This window comes from Thunnus albacares, chromosome 7 (assembly GCF_914725855.1).
Source record: "Thunnus albacares chromosome 7, fThuAlb1.1, whole genome shotgun sequence".
NCBI classification, from domain to species: Eukaryota; Metazoa; Chordata; class Actinopteri; order Scombriformes; family Scombridae; genus Thunnus; species Thunnus albacares.
This window is the reverse complement of record NC_058112.1, coordinates 22117855-22140931: the sequence shown is the minus strand read 5'-3', so window position 1 is coordinate 22140931 and position 23077 is coordinate 22117855. Positions and strand designations below refer to the sequence as shown.

Genomic DNA, 23077 nt, shown 5'->3' with positions numbered 1-23077 from the left:
AGTTCAAGAATTGTGTTCAGTGATAAACTTTGAAATACATTTTCAGGTTTGAACTGAGGGCATTGTTTCTACAATAACAGCCCAGATAAATCTTGGGCCAGTTTCAAAAAGCTGAAAAATCCAGGCTCGTGTCCATTAATCAACAATCAAATCAAGTCAACTTGGTTATCTGTGTATGAGGAACAGGGCCCGGAGTCACTGCTAAGGGATAAGGTGACTTTTTAAAAAATTCCTTAATTGTAATTTGTTAATGTTTTGACTCAAACAAAATCAACAGTGTTTACTGCTCAAACAAGCTCAGTAAGGATCACCAGACCTTGTGTGTTAATTATGTTTGGTTTATTTTCACCAGGAGAGACAGATGTGTTTTGGTCACCTTCCACCGTTCTTCAGGAGTCCACTTCATCAATGTATGTGTTCCTTCTCCAGATAACAAATCTCAGACCTATGAAACAAATACAGACTTTTATCAAGTAAAAGATTTACAGTAAATGGAGCTGCCAGCGTCTCGGCACCGAGCCTCAAAGAAGCTGTGCAAATGAGACAAACCAGTGCCTTGAGAGGAAACTATCACAGTGCATTTGAGGCTGCTGCAGCAATTGATAGATTATGATTCATCAGTCCTAATCAGATTTTTCTCTTTGATCACTATGCAATAACCCTCTACATGAAGCTGTCATTTGTCTTCTCCATACTTCTAACTGGGTGACCACTTCAGATTGAAAACAATGTGTCTAAAGCTAAGTGAGGTTTTGACATCAGTAATGGTGGGAAATGTCAGTGTGGCTTTGTTTGAAAATCTACCAAATACTGAAGTGTAGATCATTTTTTAAAGGAAAGAGGAGAGCATCTCACAAGCCACAAATCATCTACACAGATATTACAAGCTGGACTTAACCTGAACCAGAGCTTTTCAAACTGTGGTGCAGTTGTCTTGATTTTGATGGAGTGGGAGCCCACAGTGTCAGACTAAACAAATTAGGATCCAACTAATTATTTTTATTATCAATTAATCTGCTGATTGTTTTCAATTAATTAATTAATCCTTTTGTCTATAAAATGTCAGAAAATAGTGAAAAATACTAATTAGAATTTCTTAGAGCCCAAGCTGGCATCTTCAAATCTCACCAGGTGTACAAAACCTAAAAGCAGCAAACTCTCACATCTAAGAAGCTGAAACTAGTTTTTGCTTAATAAGTGACTGAAATAATTAAAACTGATTATTAAACTATTCATTTCAACTCTAAATTAAATTAAACAAAAGCTTGACAGGATTAATAGTAAATATTAAAATATTAAAATTTAAGAGTAACACTAATTTTCATATACGGTATATGACCTCAAAGGTGTCTCCTAAACTATATAATTAAAACCTAATGCACATGAAAAATAACCTGTCAAGGACATACAGTGGCATGACATTTGTCTTCTTTGTGCATGTGTTAATTAATAAGACGATGAAGCAGTCTCTATCAGATTATCTTTCACAACATACCATCAGCGATACCACAGTATACAACCAACGTCACTGCCCTCCTCTCCAGCCATTACTGTCAAATTCATTTGAATCAGGCCCTCTTCATTTCAGTATTAGAGTATTCACTGGAGCTGAAGTCTTATAGTTGCTGACTTGGCCTTACTTGACAAAGTTTCACTGAGCTGGCAGAGATGATAGATTCTGTTGGTCGCATTGTTTTTCCAACATCCCTATTTGGCTGTTCTGACCCTGTCATTTATAATGGCCCTAGTCCATGTTTAATTCATACAAGCCCCGCAGAGTGAGGCTCCATACAGGAAGCTGGCTTTACAGGCGACAGCCATTCCACTTTCCTGCCTCAGATATTTTATCAAGACGGAACTCAGGGCCAAGATTTATGTTCAGCAGGCTGTACATCAAACATGAGGGATATGCCAAGTCCAGCTCTTGCACCCCTGCTAAACCTCACGTTTCAGATCAGCGTGCTAACAGCTTAACAACTTCTCCCGGCTATTCTCCAAAGCATTCTGCAATTACATCCTGAATGTAAATCTATGCTGGGGATGTATGTGACACAGTGTAAACACTAATAAGTTATCCTGGAGGCTTTATCTGCACAGTGCTACTGTGTGGTGGCATTAGCTGGGTTCCTTCCAAGTTGCATCAGAGAAGCCCTCACAGAGGTGCAGTCTCCGCAGCCTAATTAGGCGCTCCAGTAGCTGCTGTCAACACCACCATCGTGGGCTTCAAAGCAGGGGCTCAAACTTGTGATCTGTCTAAATATTTCTTTCATGAAACCCTCGTCATATCAGGGCTGCTATCACAAAAAAAGGTCAGTGATAGAAAGGAGGAGAGACTGGAATCAGGTGGTGAGATGGAGCCAATGAAAGCGAGCTTGACCTCCTCAAAGTATTTGACGCTCTTGTGCATGACATGAGCAGATCCAGGGGGACTTCTGTGATACATGAAAAATGTCCTTTCATCTGTCCTCGCTTACACTCTCTGATGCTGCACAGCGCTGCTTGAATGGTCAAATCTGGTTGAGTTTGTTGTTGCCACCACATCACACATTCCTGAGTAGATGTTTACACCCAAGTTGAGACAGACTGGTGACAAAAGGTATTCAGTCAAAATTTCCTCACCCAGAGGTTCATCTGAAATCTTTCTCTTACTATTCTTCATACTATACATCCACTTTTTGACAAAAACAATTTGAGGAGTTGCATATGCCACAAAGAAAAAAAAGGCTTACCTAAAGAGCGAGCACTGCGGTTCAGCAAACATACTGTACAAGCAATCCTTCATAACAATCCACATTCTGCAGGGAAGAATTAGCCTACATTGCTCGAGCTGAGGGTGGAAAGATGGTTGAGAGTGAGTGCTACAGACATTCTTGGAGTGTTAATATCATCATGATGGCCTGACCATGGGTCCGCAAACTGACAGACCATCATCTGCATCTGGCCTCCAGGCACGCTTGTGGTCCGCTGTCTCTCAAGAAAGAAGCAGAGAGAGAAATCTGCAGTTGTTTAAAGGTTACATAACACAATATTTGGAGGTGATCTATTTCTTAGAAGGACTGTGGCAGCGGCGGTGACGGCAGTGGTGGTTGTGGTCAGGCTGGAAGATTCTAATCATATACCGGCTCAGAGTCTACTTCGACTGAAAGCATGTATGTTAAATTTCCTGCATAAGAAGAGCATCAAGATGGAGAAAAAAAATTCATGTAAGAATTCAGTTCCACCAAATGTAAAAGGCATAAACAATAGCCTCACTCGCCATGTTTCCCTCATGATTTCATGTAAAAGATGAAATAAGACAACATGATGCAATGAAAAAAATGCCAGTGGCTGTGGAGAAGGTCTTGAGATTGAGACATGGATGCATGCAATAACAGTCATATGCACGCACACATTAGTGTATGCAGTATATATGTGCATGCCCCCGTTTCAGTCTCGCAATGCCTTTTAATGTTTTTCCTTCTTTTCTTACTTTTCCCTCCCTCTGAGTTGATGTTGGTTTGTGTAACATACTGCCTGGCTGCTTTGGCCAGTATTTCAATCTCAAGAGACTATCCTGGTAAAATAATGTTCGAATAAAAAAAAATCGAAATAAGACAAAACACACATTCTCTCTCACACACAAATATTCACAACAATGAGGCACATGATCACACACACAGAACATTCCAGTCTTGTGACAGGGCCAACAAGCTCCACTAAGCTGCGTTAGAGACACAGACACTCGACCACACAGTGAGATGTTTTCAGAAAAGTGACGTCCAAGCCCTCCCCAGTGATGCAGATGACAGAATATTACATTCAGTCTCTTTTATCTACAGATTTATTCAGCGTAGCCATTCATTATCTAATGCTTTGGCATTAAATATGTAGCCCTAGACAAGGACAGTATGTACGTCAGCATCTATAAGAGATCAATAGCTCACACACGATCATAGCAGATAATTAAAACTATACTTAATACCTAATAATTCAGATGACAGGAATTTATCAAAATGGATAAACAAAACATTTCAGTAAAAACATAGTGACAGCGGGTCAACACAGTTCACTTAAGTGCCATAAAACTCTCAGTGAGTCCATAGAGCATTTTTCCCAGACTCCATATCAACAGACTGGTAAAGTTATCTCAAGTCAAACTGTACACTTCCTCTTAGACTTCCATAAATAAAGTGTTGTTTGTTAATTCTACTCTCACAGATGAACACTGTCGGGTTTCATCATCAGTATTTTCTTTCCATTCTCTAATTGGAGCTCCTCCTATACTGATTACAGACAGAGATAAACAAACAGTATTTAAGATGTTAAAAATGTACTGTAAAGTCAGTGATCCCATCCATCCCCTCAGTTTTTTTCTACTATTTAATCTGTTATCTCAGGTATATAGTTCAGAGGCTCTGCAAAAGAACAGATTTAACCTGTTTAAGTTATTTTTAAAAATATTATCAAAGGTTTCATTTGATATTTTAAAAAGCAGATCTTTATTTCTAGTTAAAGCAACAGTCTTAAAGATCTGTTTCATTCTCTTTGGTGGCACCTATGGTGACAAGTTGTAATTGCAGGTGTGTTTTTGGACCTCACTCCCCAGAGATCCAAACAGTGTCGCCTGTATGACGTCAGTCAGTTGGCTGTTGGCAACGCTAGCAGAGACAGGAAAAAACAGTGCACCGCTTCACACGCAAGTGAGTTGAAGATGAGCGAGTCTGTTGTATTAGCTCTGCCTACCCTCTCTGGCAGACCAACCGTTGCTGGGAGATGAAAAACATGTCACTAACTGTGTGCCACTTGTGATTTTTCACCAATGACACCCAGTTTGTAATACCACAAATGGAAGGGGTTTCATCAGTGAGCCATAGGCTCAATCACCAATGTGTTGCCTCATTGGGCAATAGATAGTGACTTAACAGACTTTATTTAAATGAAAATCTTCAAGATTATTACTATTTAAAAAAAAACAACATCTTCAACAGTGAGATGTAGTAAAAGCAGAGATACACAGAGGTATTGCTCCCAAAGCAATCAAAGACCATTTTTCCTTTTCAGTGTCTTCATCATAGGAATGTGATGCAGAGAGGCTAGACTCACATGAGCAAAGGATACTGTCACCATAATCAACCCAGTCAGAGATGGGAGCATGTGTCATCAGAGGAGGACTTAAGGTTATCGTAGTTCAGGATGCTCTGCCCATTTTCTCTCTCTATCTCTCTGTCTATCTTTTCCCGTCTCTCTCTCTTGGCTCCGCAGCCTCCTCCCGCGACACTGTGAGCAAACAGACCCTTTCCATCAGCCTCTGCTATCTCTAAATGTCAATCAAATAGAGAGAAGAACTGCAGGCAACACATTTTAAACAACCATCATGGTGTCAGCTTCAGATGAACTACGGGTGGGACACAGGAGATGCGTTTTCCCCAAGTCCTATCAAATCAAAAGAGCCTTTGAATTTCAAATAGTGAATAAAAAGCGGCAGCGCTACAATCACCTGTGGAACAGCAAACTGTGAGGCAACATGTGCCACAGGCTGGCTTTTAGAGCAACATCAGCCAGCCATCTAAAGAACACTATGTTCCAAGTAGCTCAATGTTTCACCAACATGAGAAAATGCATCAAAGCAGAAAAACAGAGCCATTAAAGTGGTGACAATTATTGCCAGGAGGCACAGTGGATAGAGCTGTCAGTGGATACAACACAACACTGGATGCATGGCATGTTGCAGGGCAGTCGTCATTGCACTGTGGCCCTGAGAATCACAGATCTTTGGTGGACGACAACCTAATAAATCAGTAGAGTGGCTGTTTTTATGTGGGCCCTGCACTATATGCTTTTATCTTCAGTATTTAACTACTGTGAGTCTGATAGATGCGGGCAGTAAAAAGGAAGAGGTCTGATAAACAGTGCAGAGGGCACCAGAGTAATCTATCACAGCAACCTCTAGGTTTGGCCTTCTACTGTCGTGTTGACAACAGCAGGAGATTATCTACCTGATCACTGGATACCCTGAAGGGTGGCAGCCCATGAAAGTGTTGAATTTCATGTAAACAAATGATGCAAGGAAATACTGAGTGAAGCTTCATGTGACAGCTCAATTAGTAATCACATCTTGATTTGTTCAAATTACTCAAATTACATTTACATACAGTAGTTTTGCCCACAAACTATATACATAAACTCAAGGTCCCCTTACTAGTTTTTTCTAGAGTTTTTGAACACATCTCATGGTCTCAAGTATTAAGTTGGCTCAGTTATCATGGAGAGTTAAGATAATTCTTACAGTACTATTTCCAAGGTCAAGACTGAACATTTACACTCAAATACATTTATATACTTTGGTCCAAACTTAGTGATCTATTGCTTATCATCAACTACTTACAATTACAATACAAAACTACTTCTAATTGCAAATAATGTGCAACAAAATCTGAACTTGTGCCAAAGAGTGTCAAAGATGCTGTCTACACTATGTAAATGTATCAAACTTCACTTAAACGCTGAATATGTAATTTCTGCCACTAGGGGTCTCTAAATCATACAATAACAAAAGACAGAGTTTGCTGACATGGGAAGTAGCGTGGGATCATGGGAGTTGTTGTCTTCATTGTTAAACAACCAGCTTCTCCAGGTCAGGATTACTTCAGCGTTCGGCAGAGGTCTCCTCTACTCCAGAACAAACAGACCCAGTGATTAAAACCAGTAAAAACACTGATTAAAGCAGTTTCATGTAAAAAATCAGTGTTTCTCCGACGCTGTTTGGTGGACACAGGACGTCCGGGAGGGGCTGCTAGCCAAGCTGCTCCTAACGTTTGCTCAGCTTGTTTCTCTGATAACTTAAGATCCAGACATTCATCAGGTTTTTACCGGGAGCTGAATTATCCGCAGAGGTCTCCTCCTCTAAAAACAAACGTACATGTGGATTAAAACCGGTAAAAACACTGAATAAAGCAGTTTCACATGAAAAAATCCCTTTTTGTCCAACACTGCTCGGCGGGCACAGGACATCTGGGAGGGGCTGCTAGCCGTGCTGCTGCTAACGTTTGCTCAGCTTGTTTCTCTGATAATTTCAGATCCAGATGTTCGATGACTAAAATCCTTCATCCGGTTAAAAGATGTCCTCAGTAACAACCAAAATGCCGACATATTATCTTGTATGCGTATACTCTTTGGTAAATGCCATTGTGGCGGACAACCACAATGCTGACATATTATCTTGTATGTGTATATTCTTTGGTAGACACTAATCGTGGCGGACAACCACAAGGCCAACACATGCATCTTGTGCACTTATACTCTTTGATAGAGGGGTATGACGCCATTGGCAACTGGCAACCAAATGAAACAGACTGTTACCTCGATTAAAATTACTGATTTCTCTGGGTTTGAATATTGTTGGAAACATTTGGAATAATGTAAGTACACAACTCGACAAAATATATAACATAGGTCTGGTCGTTTTTAGATATTTTAATGCGGAATAGTTACATATTACAGCTTTAACCATAAACAAGCCATGCTCCTGTAGATCGACTAGCTTATGTTAACATATTAAGTCATTGCAAGAGAAACTAGAGCTTTACAGACAAGAGCCTGGTTTTCTGGTCCTGCTGTGACTGCTGTGACTCTATTTGACTGATGAGGTGACTGAGGTGTTTTTGTGTGGTTAATCAAAATAAGACTGCTAATAAAGACAGGAGAACTGTGCTGCGGTCATGGTGCCCACTGAAAGTGGCAATAATCATGCTAATGAAAATGTTTGGCGCTGTATGTGTCACCACAGTATATAGTAAAAACAGTACACTGGCACATATATACTGACAATACACTTTCTGACGTCAGAATAAGGGGGGCTGCGTCTGAAACCGACTACCCGACAAACCACTGCCGGTGTGCACACAAGTCTCTCTCCAGTCCTCCTTGTTATTCTATTCCATTCTTCACATAACACCATACAATGTCATCAGTGCCTTAGAGAGACTGTCCAAAAGTAAGCACTATTATTCACATATTTATGATTCATGGCGGTTCGCCCCTCTCTATGACGGCATAATTTTCACCCCGACTTTGAGGGTGGTCATTCGGAACAGGTGTAAACATTTACAGTGAGTGTTTGGAGCAGTCATTTAAAACCTCATTAATTGATTATACAGTAGATTGAATCAGAGCAACAAGTACAAGCACGGGGACATTTCCACAGCAAATACACACTCTTACAAACATTACAGATAGTCATCTTTCTTCAGTCAGCCTAATAAATCCTCTCCAGCTACACAACAACACTGAATGAAATGAATAATGGCCTGTAATCAGAACATGAAGTTTGGACACGCTTTGGATTTTTATTATCTATCTGTCAGCATGAAGTGAACTGGGCAACAACTTTTATTGAGTGCACACAGCAATCAGTGAGAAGTAAAATTGCAGTGTGAATTATGTGAATCCTCATAAGTTTAATACACTGACTCAGGAAGAGATCTGCCATCAGTGAAGGGTGACTGATGAAACTGGCTGAGGTTTTGGGGCTGTCTCTATAGTTCATTGACCTGTTTGATTTCTCTGGCTCAGTGAGTAAAGGATCTTGCCAAAGCAAACTAAGGACACAATTATCTGTCTCCCATTTTAAGCTCCCCACTAATCTCTTTCCTGTCCTCTTTAGAGTCATTACATTTGCAAACGGTACATTCTTTTAATGTCAAGAAAATGAAGAGATTGTTTCCCAGCTCTGGCGCTGTCTATGTCTCCTGTGACGCCTCTGATCACTGTGGAGAACCAAAATTTCACCCATCATCTCCCTCTGCCAGGTTAACGGCTTGGAGCTCAAGAGACAAACTTCCTTTACAGATTGTTCACTTCTCACTCAACACCATTATGGAGAGAACTAAAGGCTCGCTGGCACATCTGAAGCCACAGCAGGATGGTGGTCACTATTCCTCTGTCCTTGCTCTCTCCTTCATTTGACTTACAAACAGATGAGCGATGAATCACACTACCCACACCTGCAGGAGATCCCAAAGAAAGAGGAATGTCATCAGCACACATTGCCTGCTGTATGCATCTATGCCAAGAGACGACTGTGCCGTCTGGTGTCTTGTCATGTGTTTGGAGCATTCAGGAAGTAGAAGAAACACTCCTACATCTTTGAAGCTATTCCCATCTCCTCCCATTCATTCACACTGTACATTATTCTCTTTCATTCATGTGCACCCATTCTCAGGAACGTGCATGAATGCATTATAATAATGTGATTTATCTGTATGTATCTCACAATTCATAGCCAGAATTCAAATCATTTTTCAAAAACATCAAGGTAACATGATGTGACAGGACAATTGGAAGATATAAATTCATAAAATTACCTTTTAACTCCTAGGATTGAACTGGGGCATTTTCTATTTGGACAGTTATACTTCAATTATTTTTTGGATTGGCATCTAATTCTGTGGAAATTCTTGAATCCATCCTGACAGAGTTGTAACAAGTGTGGTTTGGCTTTTAAGGTGAATTATTAAAAAAAATGAAAGAATGAGCAGTCTTCCTCTATGCTCATAAATGTATTTTCATTGTCACTATATCTGTTTTTTTTTACATGATAAATATATTATGATGATGAGAGCTCTAATGTAATCAGAAGTGACTGACAGCATTCTCAGGTGATTTCCTCCAAGCCATTTTCCGTGTCATCAGTTCATTTTTAACTTTCTTCAGTCGTCACAACCATGCATTGTTTATGGAGCATTGTTTATAAATTACTTATAGGTTCCAATAAATCAAGCCTGGCTTAATGGCGTGGACTTGTCTGACAAAGAAATCAGTGTATCCAGAACACTATGGAGGACACCAATGCATGTTGCATATTTGAAGAGAACTGGACCACAGGTGTCTACATGTGAAGAGTTGTTTCATTCATCCCCACAGTAATGCAGAAATATGGCTTGATTGCAGGCTGATGCAGAGCAAACTACACTAGAAACACAGTTCACTTAAACAAATCCATTAAATGATCAGTTTTCTCACTGGTGCGAGTGAACGGAAAGTTTTTCTAAAAATGTAAGTGAAAGGTTATCTATGATTTATTGTTGTTACTGTATGTATCTTGTTTAGAACAGTGTAAAGCTAAAAGGCCAGGGAACAGTGCAGCATATTTTAGAAGAGGCATGTTACACCTGATCTGATACACCTGATCGACACTGATAATAACCACACAGTGACTCATACACATGAAATAGTGTTTCTTAATCACAACTGTTATAAAAGTGTAACAATACAACAGAATATTACCTTAGTGCAGATATATCAGTACTGTGTATGTCAGCCAATAAGTAACTAGAAATTGCAGAACAGAAATGCCAAAGACATTTTTAAGGTCAGTTAGTTAAAGGGAACCTATTATGCTCATTTCCAGCTCTATATTTTTATTTTTGGACTCTGTTAGAGCAGTTTTGAATGATTCACAGTTCAAAAAGCTCCTTATTTATCTTAAACTGGCCCTTTATGCAGCCACTCAATTCAGCCTCTGTCTCTTAACAGGCAGTCTAAGCTCCTGTCTCTTAAAGGCCCCCCTGCCCATGAGCCCACTCTGTTCTGATTGGCCAGCTTTCCGGAAGCCTTATTAGAGCTGTATCAGACTCATGTTAAGTTACCACCAATGCAAACCCAACATTTTCTGCTTTATTGCATCAAATTAAAAGCTTTTACATTACTAAATAACAGGAGACTTTTTTGTGAAGAATTTACAGGAAATTAAACGAGTTCCTCACTGAATTAGTGAAGCTTTGTTAGCGGCACTAAAAACCAGTTGAAACAACAACATATTGAGATATTTGGAGCTATTTGTTCAGTGGATAAGTTGGAAATAATGCAGGGACGAATAGTACAAACAGAAACAGCCACAGTGAAGTTAACGTTTGATGAAGAGCTGCAGATGACCAGCACACCTCCAACAGGTAAACAACTTATTTTACTTTGCCGTGCTGTGTAATGGAAAAAGACTCACAGCGTGCCAGCTCGACTCGGGTCATGGCTCGGCGTGACTACACCCAAAACAATGGAAAAATGCCATAATGTTAGTGGAGCGGAGCGCTGGAAACCGAGTGTTCAGAGCAGTCTGAAGCCGGTGCTTTTTGCTTACAGGGATTACTTCTACGTACGTTTACCTAATTATTTGACACTTTGGCCACGTTTAATACGAACATCCGACACTGTAACATAATATACACATGACTAAAAATAAGGAAAAGCATTATAGGTCCCCTTTAAGTAAAGTTTTTTTTTTTACATATCCTGGCTGCAATTTAAAAAAATAATAATAATTTAAGGAACCTAAATGTCAAAAATTTTAAGATATTGTCAGTTGAGATATTGTTGTCACATATTTAAAAACTTTTTTTCCAAATTGAAAGAAGAAGCTAGTAAGTGGACCTTGAGTTGAGTGGACCATTTTGTAAAACTACTATTGCATATTCAACTTAACAGACCTTTGAGAACAATATACTTAAACTTGCTCTAACTTTAGAGAAATAGTTCAACATTTTAGGATATAAGATTATTCACTTTCTTGATGAGAGTTAGATGAGAAGATTGATACCACTCTGTGCACCAAATATGAAGCTGCAGCCAGCAGCCGGTTAGCTTAGCTTAGCATAGAGACTGGAAAGAGGGGGAAACAGTTAGCTTGAATACCAGCACCTCTACGGTTTGTTTGATCTGTACAAAAATCAAAGGGTAAAAACAAAAAGTTATGGTTTTACAGGGGGATTATGTCTCCCCTCCACCATAAAACCACAACTTTTTATACTGTTCGTGATAATCGCAGGGTCCACACCTAAAGTTCTGTCAACTGAAAAACTTTCAATTTCAGTTGACAGACATCTGACTAAACTGATTAGATATGAGTGGTTCTCCACTTATTCGAATGTATAACACACCTCTTTATTGAGCACATTTGATCTCCTTTGTATTTTATCTGGTTCCAGCATTTCTAAATTCACAGAAGTGTAATTCCATCCCTCCTCCACAGAGCTCAGATTCAGTGAGTGAACAGGCGGAGATTGTGATCAAATGGTCACAGTACTATGTGCTCTATGCCCCAGCTTAAAAAGAAAACTGATCCGAGTTCGCCTGTTAAGCTGCAAATGTCACATCATACTCTCACACAAAGTTCATGTTCAAAGTGCTATTCTGCAACATTGCAATGTCTACTGTGAGCCTGTTCTCCTTTGCCATGTTGCATCATGATTGGCTGATGTAAGCTGGTGAACACAAGGGAAAACGCCATCCATCCCAGCACTCGGCAGCTCTGCTCTCATACTCTGCGTCATTTCTTTGGGGAAGCCTATCCTGCTGTTTCTATTGCCCTCAGATATTGTCATTGGCCACACCCAGACACCACTCCAAACATCTGCCTGTGTCTGGCAGTCCTAATTATGATAAGACTATGAATCAGTTCAGCCAAGTGCTGAACTCTATAAAAGCAAGATGTATCCTGAGAGCAATTGTACGCAATATGAGAACAATATGAAATCTGGAACATTCTTTATTCTTCTCAAAGAAATCAGAAAATAATATGAATCTGATGAAAGGAAAGGATCCATAAATTATAACAAAGAACAGGATGATCAAAATGCAGGGACGATGTGGGTGGTTGAGTTTTCTAGTTCTGAAGGAGGTGTGGGCTGCTGGATACAGCTGTCTCTGCCATAGCTGGCCATGCCAAATTCTGCGACACATCTAAGAGTTGGCGTCATGTCCTGATTTGAATTCAATGAAATGGAAAAAAGCGGGCCATCCAATTTTATTCATGTGAATCCCACCCAAACCCACTGAACTTCTCCATTGCCTGACTTTCCACTTCAAAGGAATATTGAGAGAGTGGCTCTGTTTTTCCTTTTTTTGCTTTGTGAGTAAAGGTTCCAATCGGTTTGGGACTTTGTTGCGGTTTACTCTAAGACTGACTGCAAATGTGAAATCAGGCGTTGAAAATTTTATTTGAAAAAAAAAGAAAAAAAAGAAAATGCTTTCTGTTCCTGCAGAGTTCTCTGCGGAGCTGGCGTACTTTTGACAGCACCACAGGGATAAATGCTGTCACATTAACAAAGAACAAGAACAAAGCTTACCTTTGTATTAGAGGCAAGCCATATGAGGAAGGGTTCAAACTGGACAGGACATAAGGGACTGCATCCCAAATGATGACATGGAATGAATAAACAGATTTTGACCCACTTTCACCTTTTTCACAGCCACTGAGAAACAAAGAAGGAAATATAAACACAAACCACACAGAACAATTATGAATTTATATGCTCATTCAAATATCCAGTACACAGAGAACCTAATTACAAGCTCAGAGTTTTGATGAAACAGCTGTCCAGGGGTTGGTACCTCCCTATCCATCCATCATGGATAGTCTGGGTCCACTGCCCACCTGTGAAAACACAGCACAGCACAGCACAGCAGACCTCTCCTCTCATTATTGGAGGAGATGGTGCAGCAATGGAGCTTACTGGTTCCAAATTAACCCCAATAATGGTTAGACAGCTGGGATACTTTTCCATTATCTGTCTTTGGAGCAGGTCTTCACTTGGCAGTATGTCATGCATTCTATATTCTATTCTATATCTATATTATATTCTACATTCTATTCTATATCTATATTCTATATCTATATTCTGTTCTATATCTCTAGTCTATTCTATATCTATATTCTATTCTATTCTATTCTATATTCTATTCTATATATTGAATATTCTTTTATCTGCCTTATTCTCTTTTTAGAGCTGAAATGATGAGTTGATTAATTGATTTAGATGAACAGAAAATTAATAGTCAATTATTTTTATGGTTGAATATGTCATCTTGGGCTGGAGGGAACTGTAGAGGGTATTTATCACAATTTTCACATTTTACAGATGTACATCAGTAATTTTTGATGACAATGAAACGTAACACCCACTCATTCATGGTCCTTCGTTTCTCTGGTTGTTGTGTGTTTCTGATTGATTATATTTATTCCATGTTTCAGCGGCAGGTTGGGTATTTACAACTCATCTTAGCATTGACAATAGAATATGGAATCCCTCCTTAAAACTTAAACTTAAAACTTGTTTTTTTATCATATGACTTTATCCCAATTTATGGTAATTTGTTGTAATTGTTTAAATGATCATTTTGTATCATTTACAAAGTCTTATCTTGCTTTGGTTTTATTACTTGTTTTACTGTAAAGCACTTTGTAACTTTGTTTTTTAAAAGTGGTATAAAAAATAAAGTAATTATTATTATTAGAATAATGATCATAGAAAACATAAGGATACATGGATAAAGCTCTGAAAAGACAGGGAAGAAAGAAAAGAACATATGTTTTATTATTAAGATTCCATACAATTTTCCAATTATTTGAAAATGTTGCCATATGAAGTAGGAGAAGTCATCATTTATGCATTTTGCAGTATATCTGATCTGGTTGTTCAAATAGAAGTCCAAGGAACACTGCAGCTGCAGACATGGGAAAAGGAAAAATCTTGCATGTTAATAATTGTATACACAGTAGATGTGTAAGGGATTTAGACTGAGCATGACTGGCCCGCAGGAGTGCGGCACTAAGACATGTGCACTGATAATTGGTTTGAGATTTTGGAGGTATGAAACGTGACTGATTGGGTGTGCATTTGTCTCATACTGTACAAGCAGCAGCATCATAATCTTGATGGTTGTGCTTATGTGCAGTCAAATACTACAAGCGCCTGCAAGTGTCTGCGTGTGTGTGCGTGTGTGTGTGTGTGTGTGGCAGGTCTGAGCTGTGCAGAAGAACAGCTTGGAGATAACCTGATGACGTCACAGCCAGAGTCAGGTCTGCTATCTCTCCCTGACAGCAGGGCTGTGCGTCACTCCTTACATGCAGAACCAGGGAGAGAGAGCAGGAAGGAGAGAGGGAGGACAGGGAGTGGTGCAAGGGAGGGAAGGAGGACAGAGAGGAGTTGAAGAGCCTGGAGGATGCCTCAGATTATTTAGTGGAGGCGAGTGGGACCTGGGCCAGGGTGACTAAAGTGGGAGAGTTTTTAATAAGAATAGGGAGGGACAAAGGGAGGAGAGGGGATGGAGGAGAGATATAATGGAAAAGAGTCTTTACAGTAAGCAGTAATCAGTGGGAGAGAGGGCAGGAAAAAAAAACTGCAGGGTACACATTCTTTTTGAAGAATGGAAATGAAGCAGAAACAAAGAAGAAAGGAAGGAAGAGAACAAGAAGGGGGTTATCTGACGAAGAAATAGAGTGAGATGACTGCAGGAAGAGGCAGGTCAACAGTTCATCATATAATAATGAACATTTTTACAAGAAGAAAGAGCAATATGATTCAAAGAATTTGGAGCAAGGTTTGTCATTGTGCTAAAGTGCACCAGCTTGTACTCCTGCTAATTATAGACACTGTTGTGTGATAATTACATTCATGCCCGTCTCTTTTGAAGAGGAAATTTTCTCCCAGTGGATCTCTTCCCCATCACATTGCTCAAAACTCCAGTATCACCACAACCACAAACATAATCTGTTTTTCATTACGTTACAGTGAGGAAAACACACTTTTATGGTTGTGGCAGGCGAGGATCAAAAAACGTATGTGAAATATAAATTAAATGAAAGAAAAAAATGATAATTGCTCATGCCATGAGACACTCTTATAATGTTTGTGTATATAAACTTTGCGGATAAACTAACACAATTGCACAATTGCAAACTGTGCAGCAAGCATCCACTAGGCTCACCTTCTATGTGAGGGCACCATAACATTGTGTGGCCATTACTCAACAAAACACTTCCAACCATTGCTGTGAATATAATATGCAGTGACATGAGATAAACAGATCTAAACCCACCAATCCATTTGATATGCAGCAGCAAAGTATGACATGTAGCAGATAATTACTAACGTACACAAAAATTATGGCTTAGGGCAGGCAGCCTTCTACTATGACGTGTTACATATTAAGCAGATGATATAAGCTCATGTTGGTAAGTGTGGGTGAGTGCAGCAGCAGCAGCAGCAGCAGCGTAAACCATAGAACAGGAGCTCAGAAATTAAAATTAGCAGCCACAGAAGTTAGTACTTTGCCCAGACACAGATTTGTGAGAGAACAAAAAACAGCCAGCAGCATCGACAGCCATATTGCCAAGCACATAAACCCTAACTGCACCAATCCCTTGATCACTTACAAATGCACATTAACACAAGTATTAGATAAATAAGCTGTTGAAGTAAGGCAGAAGTCATGATCCCAACCAAACTTCTTAAAGTAGAAAGGCATGTTTTAGGCCGACAGATGATATAAAGTAAGGACAACCGGCAGACAGAGTTGCATGAATGCCAACAGCAGGACGTGCTGCAAAAAACAAGATTATTCCTCCAAATAGCTGTACTGACACACTATGATCAGTCTGGTAATAAGCAATCTTGTTTATAAATGTAAATACTACATGAATAGAAGAAGCTGGGGAGCAAAGGAATTACCAGGGCATTGGGAATTTAAAGAAACAGTCCTAAAAACAGACTTTTAGGAAATACACTTATTTGATTACCAAGAGCTAGATGAGAAGATTGATACTGCATTGATAAAGGGGGAATGGTATCAATCTTCTCATCTAACTTTTAGTAAGACAGGGAACAAATGTATTATCCAAAATGTTGAACTATTCCTTTAAGTAGTCTGCCTTATTGCAGAGGGTGTGTTTGACATTTGTTGCAGTGAGTTGAGTAAGTAGCAAAGTGAACTTTTCGGCTTTGCTCCATTTATGCACATCTACAAACACATGTTTAAATATGTGGTAGAGTCTGGAGTTCACTGGGTCAACATCACAGGAATGGGTTTACTGATGAGGAAGATAGTGCCATTAGTTCCCTCTCCATATCAATGAGCTTGCACTGGGTTGTGCGTCATCAAAACAGATCACAGTGTTTACAGTCAACTCCAGTGTCTATCTGTCGCTGAACACTCATGTGAAACCTGTATAGAGAGAGAGGAAGAACTCCAGTCACACAGTGTAGAGTAGCAGTCTGTCACATATGTCTCTCATATAAATCTACTGTTGTGTCAACACCAAAGATTATGTGCCCATTAATGATGTGGAGGTGTAGTGCACCAATGAGCAGAAAATATATTACCTTGTACTTATTTGTGGCAGGAGCATGGGAAGAAGAGGTGACATTAATTGGTATCAAAGATGTTGTGCAGGATGTACAGACAGCAAAATATCCCCTAAAGTCAGGTTAGGGGAATATTTTGAAAATGCCCAAATTAAACAATCACACAAATAAGTCCTTTAAATTTTGTTCAATTCCAATACGTAGTTTCTGACATGTTGAGCGTGATATATCAACAATTAAAAAGACATTGTTATTCCCCCTGGAGCTGTCAGTAATTCCAAAGTGTGGGATGCATCATTAAATCTCATATGCTGGAGCCTAGCCACCATTTAGCTTTTAGGACTTACACAGTGCTGTTACAGTGGCCCTTGTGAACAATCAAGCTTTATGAGGATAAGCATAAAGACTTAGGGAAATATGGTTTAAATTCAGGAACACAGAAAATATCTAAAAACATACAAAAGCACAATTATGGGGAATGAGCTTTACATTCAGAAACACTGCAAACATCAAAATACATACAGTACAAAAGGGGCATGCTAATGCAACACAAGCAACAAAAAAGGAACAATAAATCAGCAGAACAACTGCTGTACAATAAATTAATAGACAGTTTTGAGCATTAAAATAAATACAGTATAAAATATGTAGTTATAATTGTGTAAAATGTATATGAAAAGGCAAATACACAACTTTCTGTTTTTTCTGCCACTGAAATGCATCTGTTCTTGCAGTGGAACCAAACGTGTAGCACCCAGTCTGATAAGTGAAGCCAATGTGGAAGTGCCTTAAACCTGCATTCTCTCTAATGGCCATCAGAGGGCAAAAAGAAGTCTGATTGTATGCAAGTCTATGAGAAAATGACCCTACTTCTCACTGGATTTATTACCTCAGTAAACAGTTTCCTAATTAGTTTATGGTCTCAATCGCTAGTTTCAAGTCTTCATCAATAAAGCATGATGTTCATTTTGTAAATTATAGTCTGATTTAAGGTAAAATGGACGTTAAAGCATGTAACCATGGCGTAACCCGATTCAGAGTATAGCCGTAGCTGCCACTACTTCACAGTGCATTTTCAGTTCATGAAGGTTAACTGTAACATTTTGGTCGTCTAAAAAAGTCTTGTCCAGCATTTGGTTGTACTAAGCACCCTCAGCTGGTCAGTTTTTCCGGTAAATACCTTTAGTTTTAATAGTTTACGCCTGTTTTTCGCTAGTGAAAATTAGCATTAGCATTATCACAGTTAACCATTGACTGTAAATGTACTGTGCTAACCAAGGTAGCAGCTAGCATTAGGGTCAGCTCCACCCTCTTGTCCAAATATAGTCACTTCTGGCTCCAAAAATCCAAGATGGCGAAGGTCAAATCCAAGATGGTGACGGTCAAAATGCTAAACTCAAGGCTTCAAAACGGCAGTCCACAAACCAATGGGTGATGTCACGGTGAGTACATCCTTTTTTTTTTTTACAGTTTATGGGTGGAACACAACTTTCAAGTCTTGTTGTATGAAAGGTCCTCAAACAGGATAAGTTGTATTTTAGGACAACTTAGGAAACCTTTTCTCAAAGCAGATGTAGCCTTTTGATTTAATACTCACCTAACAGGGTTTTTTTTACCCGTCTTTTCACCTGCTGGTATAAGTTTCCATCCTCTTAGATAAAACCGGTTGCCCATACTTTTTAAATGATTAATATGATGTTCAAGAGCCTTTAATGACCCACTAATCTAATTAATGGGTCATTTAAAAAACTGGCGCATTCCTTTAAGGCTGTATACACTATAGTGCATGGTGAATGGAGCTTGACAGTCCATTAACACTGTTGTTTTCATTCACAGAACTTCAGTTAAACTTTTTATCTTCCTCTCTGTATTTCTTTCTTTTACATTTTCACACAAACACATTCTCATGCATGAGGAGACTTTCATCACTCATAGGTCAAGCGCATCTGCTATTTATCCAAAGGCATTTCAGTGCTCAAATGCAATGGGTGAAGCCATTGTCCTCCATGTTTTGGATTGTTTGTGAATGAGCAGCAGGAGGAATCTTACTGGTGGTAGAGTGCATTAGAATCGCATGCATTTTGCATGGGCAATACATTTGATGGTGAAGCCAGAAGCCGAGAAAAGAGAGACAAGAGGGAAAAAGAGAGACGCAAAAGAGAAATAAAGAGAACAAGTGTGGAGAACGACTGTTTATTTGAGGAGGGGTGATTACGATCAGACAAGGTGAAGTGAGCACTTTTGGGAAGGGTGTGATCCCTGAAGGGAGGGAAAATTGGAAGGACAGACAGAGAGAGGGGGCAGAATATGTGAAAGAAGAGATAGAGAGACTCACAGAGGGGGAAAAGATAGAAAGAGAGCAAATGCAGAGAGTGTGGCTGCTTTAAAAAACATCTGGGAGCCATCAGGGAGCGGACAGAAAAACGCTGGACTCAGCTGAAACTCTCAGCTCCTCTTGCTACACTGCTTGCCTACTTGCCTGCTTCATATCCAGCTAACACCTTCCCCCAAAAGACACAAAGTAGAGGAGGGAGAGTACAGTCTATCAGAGAGCAGAGAGAGTCCTTGAGCTCTGGAAGCTTCTACTTCCCTAAGACTACAGGGAGGGCTATAAAAGTGGACCATGTATTGTTAACGAATGGGATTCGTCTGAGGTCAACACATTGCAAAATTTTAGCTGTAAATGACATTCAGACACGCAACTTGCCATGTCTGAGATTCATTTGAAGCTGGAAAATGCATTATATAAACAATGGGATGTTTTTGTGTGGCCACGTGATGTCTTAGCATGTACTGCACTCGCCTGCATTTCCTCCGTGCTGCCACCTGTGCTCATTGATCATTTGAAGAATTCAACATATGACGTTTAAGGAGGCAGCGTGCTTCCATAGATGGCTGTAAGAATTTACCTCTGCAGGCTTTCACTTGAAAACACAGAGAGACATGGAGTTTCCTGTGTGGTCACAGTGGTGTGAGCACGGGGTGGCATCTGTCCATGTCTTCATTGAAATGGCACGGCTCATGTGATGGCATTAGCAGAAATGTCAGTCACCCGGTCCCGGCGGTTGCGTAAAGCGCAGACTTTCTTTCTCAATAGCAGCACTATAGCTATCCAAAAACCAATGGATAGCATATGGATATAGCATGTCTCCATTTCATTTTCAAAGGATGGAGCAGACTGACATCTATGGACGGCATATGCTTTTAGATTGCGGTCTTTGAGCAATAGAAACATCTTTTGAGGAGCGTTCCTTTAAAAATCAGATATCTATGGCATCACTTGGGAAATGTCTATTTGACAGTGAATTATTAAGGTGAAACTTTAGACGTTTTTGTGAGGGTGACAATAGAGAGGAAAGGGAATGGAGTCATAAAAATCAAAAGGGGTTGTCAAAAAAGGTTGGGAGAATAAATGTGCTCCAATGGCAATGTGCTCCTTATTGTAGGTTACGAGATATAGTGCAAATTTGACATTTTGGCCTGAGGGGAAGAGGAAAGCTCGAGATGAGTCCAAAATGGAAAACTGTCAAGTGTGCTGAGTGAATATCACGGCAATATGAACATCAGATCTTGAATTCCCAAAGCAAATTAAATCAGTGGATATTCAGGATCCTCATGAAAAATAATCAAGAATAAGTCTCTGGAGACATGGATATCCATACAAAATTTCATTGCTTGCCAGTAGTTGTGAAGATGACTAAGTGGTTGATGGCTCCACAGACTGATGGTGTGATGACCCAAAAACTGACTGAAAATTTGCCAGGCCTGAATCCTGATTCTGGAGCTGAAGTACATGCAGTGTACAATGTGGATTACTGCATACAAAAACCAAATCACCACCTGATTCTTTGTGACATTGTTCAGTTTCATTACAGCCCATCTGGCATTGATAATATGAGTCATGACCTTGAAATTGCAAGATTATAGCTGGTAAACAATTTGGGTACTTGTGCATTTATCATGCAGTAAACAAGCATCTATGAGGATGTAGTATTTGAAAATATTCAAATATGTAAATACTTATACGCTGAAAAGTATAGAAGATCATTATCTGCTGAAAGGCAATTATCATTCACCTCCATCCATTACAGTATCATCCATAAACTACCCTGTAGCAGCTTTGCACATAGCTGAGTTATCTCTGGGCGCTACAATGACAACTTAGCATCAGCATTCATGTCAGGGAGGGAGAAAATGCATTCCTTTATGAGCCATTTGTAGAACGCTTCTTTCCATCAAATCTGTAACAAGTCCAATTTCTGTTGGTAATCCCTCTCTGAAGGAACACATTGATATGTAAATTGTTGTCTCAGAATGGCAGAATGGTTATTAAAAGGGGACACAGATTGAAAATGATTCAGGGACGACCCTGGTAATGTATTCACACCACAGCAGCACGCTGCTGTCCTCCCATTTCCAAAGTAACACGCGCCATCGCCGGCACTACCCTCGCAATCATTACCTTATAACTCTGCTTGATACGTTTTCAACGGAGCAGAGTTAAAGGAGTTTAACTGTTTAAACCTCCTGCCTCTGCGCTCATTTATATCCAAATAATTCCATCACACACTCCACAGCGGCAGCATGTAAGAGTGAAAATAGATATTCTAAATATAAAAACAGATATTCATTGAGGCTCCCTCTGGGGCATTTTAAATTGATGTGTTACAAATATTCCCAAATAAAACTGACGTAAAATGTCATATTTTGAACATTTTATTTAAGCAGGATGCAGGAATCCTTTAAACTGGTGTAAATGTAGCACTCATTCTTACTCTTTCCCCAGTAAAAACTGTCAGATGCTTTTTAGCTTTTTGCCCACCTTCCCTTTTCTGCACCACATTGTTTAAGGGTAACCCTGCCATCTCATATCCAGATGCTGGCTCCTATATGACAGGGGCATATATTGACATTTTCCCTCTCTGCGCTCCTAACCTGTGTGTGTTCACATCAATCTCAGTCAGAGCATACAGGCACAGTAAAGGTCTTGACCCCTGTGGTGTAGTGGAACAACAATGATCTGTACATGCAGGGAAAGCTCATCTCCCAGCGTAATAACTATCCCATCAGACCATGGATTTTAAAGGCTTATGGCAAACCAAATCCTGCTGACTGTAGTTGACCTCACTGTGATGAGGGAAGACCTACCTCTGAACATCTGAGTCCTCCATGTCTCCTACCCAAAACTGCCTCTATTTCCTCAGAGAGAGGAGACTGAAAACGGCATGATTACAAATAAAGAAATATACTGTGGATGAGAATATTTTTGCTCAGTAAGGTTATTGGCTGATGTATCGCACCAGGCAGAATGGATGCTGTATGATGCCATACATCCTTTTTAACCGTTTAAAAACTTTCTGACTGTAATGAATATTTCTCTCCTCTTCTACACCTGATCTGCATGTCATCTTTTAAGTGCTTTTCTCCACTCTCTGGCTGTTTCCGTCCCCTCCCCCACTCCTATCCTCTGCCCTCCTTTTATCTATCTTCCATTCTTGCGCTCTTCATCTCCCCCCACACAACATCCCTCCCCCCCCCCTCATCTCTTCCTCTTCTCCTTGCCTCTTCTTTTCCGGCACGTCCCTCTGTCTTTATGTTGCCATCCAGAAGAGGTAGAATAGTGACAATAGCTGTGATATACAACCAGGGCAGAGTCCAGGACAGAGTTGTGGAAGAAACACGGGCATCATCATCACCATCATTGTCATCATCAGCCAGATGAGGAGAGCCAAACTTGAGCTCTGTCCATCCCCATCAGGCTGGCTGACAGTCACAAACTCATCTCTTATTCACTCCACTCATCAATTATACACAGGCCAAAGGAGCCCTGAGAGGCAGGAGGCTGCAAAGGCCCCTCTCTCCACGTGTCGTCCCCAACTGCAGCACAAAGACACATCGCAGCGCTCTGTGCTCAGCCCTTATCATCAATGTCCTCCTTCAGTCTCTCTGAGAGCAGGAGGCAG

At 40.0% G+C, this 23077-nt stretch overlaps 1 protein-coding gene across 4 annotated transcripts in view; it reads right to left on the bottom strand.

Moving 5' to 3' along the window:
- Window positions 1-351: 351 nt before the first annotated feature.
- LOC122985764 (zinc finger protein aebp2-like) overlaps window positions 352-23077 on the bottom strand; it is a 55573-nt gene continuing 32847 nt past the window's right edge. Inside the window, exons 9-10 of one of the 4 annotated variants that reach the window (XM_044356650.1) lie at window positions 13098-13223; window positions 352-445 (exon numbers count right to left, since the gene is read on the bottom strand). In XM_044356650.1, the coding sequence (XP_044212585.1) occupies window positions 406-445; window positions 13098-13223 (166 nt within the window). In that variant the 3' untranslated portion in view covers window positions 352-405. Of the gene's footprint in view, window positions 446-7451; window positions 8982-13097; window positions 13224-14327; window positions 14476-23077 lie in introns of those variants that run through there. The other 3 variants (XM_044356651.1, XM_044356653.1, XM_044356654.1) reach the window with 3 other exon arrangements.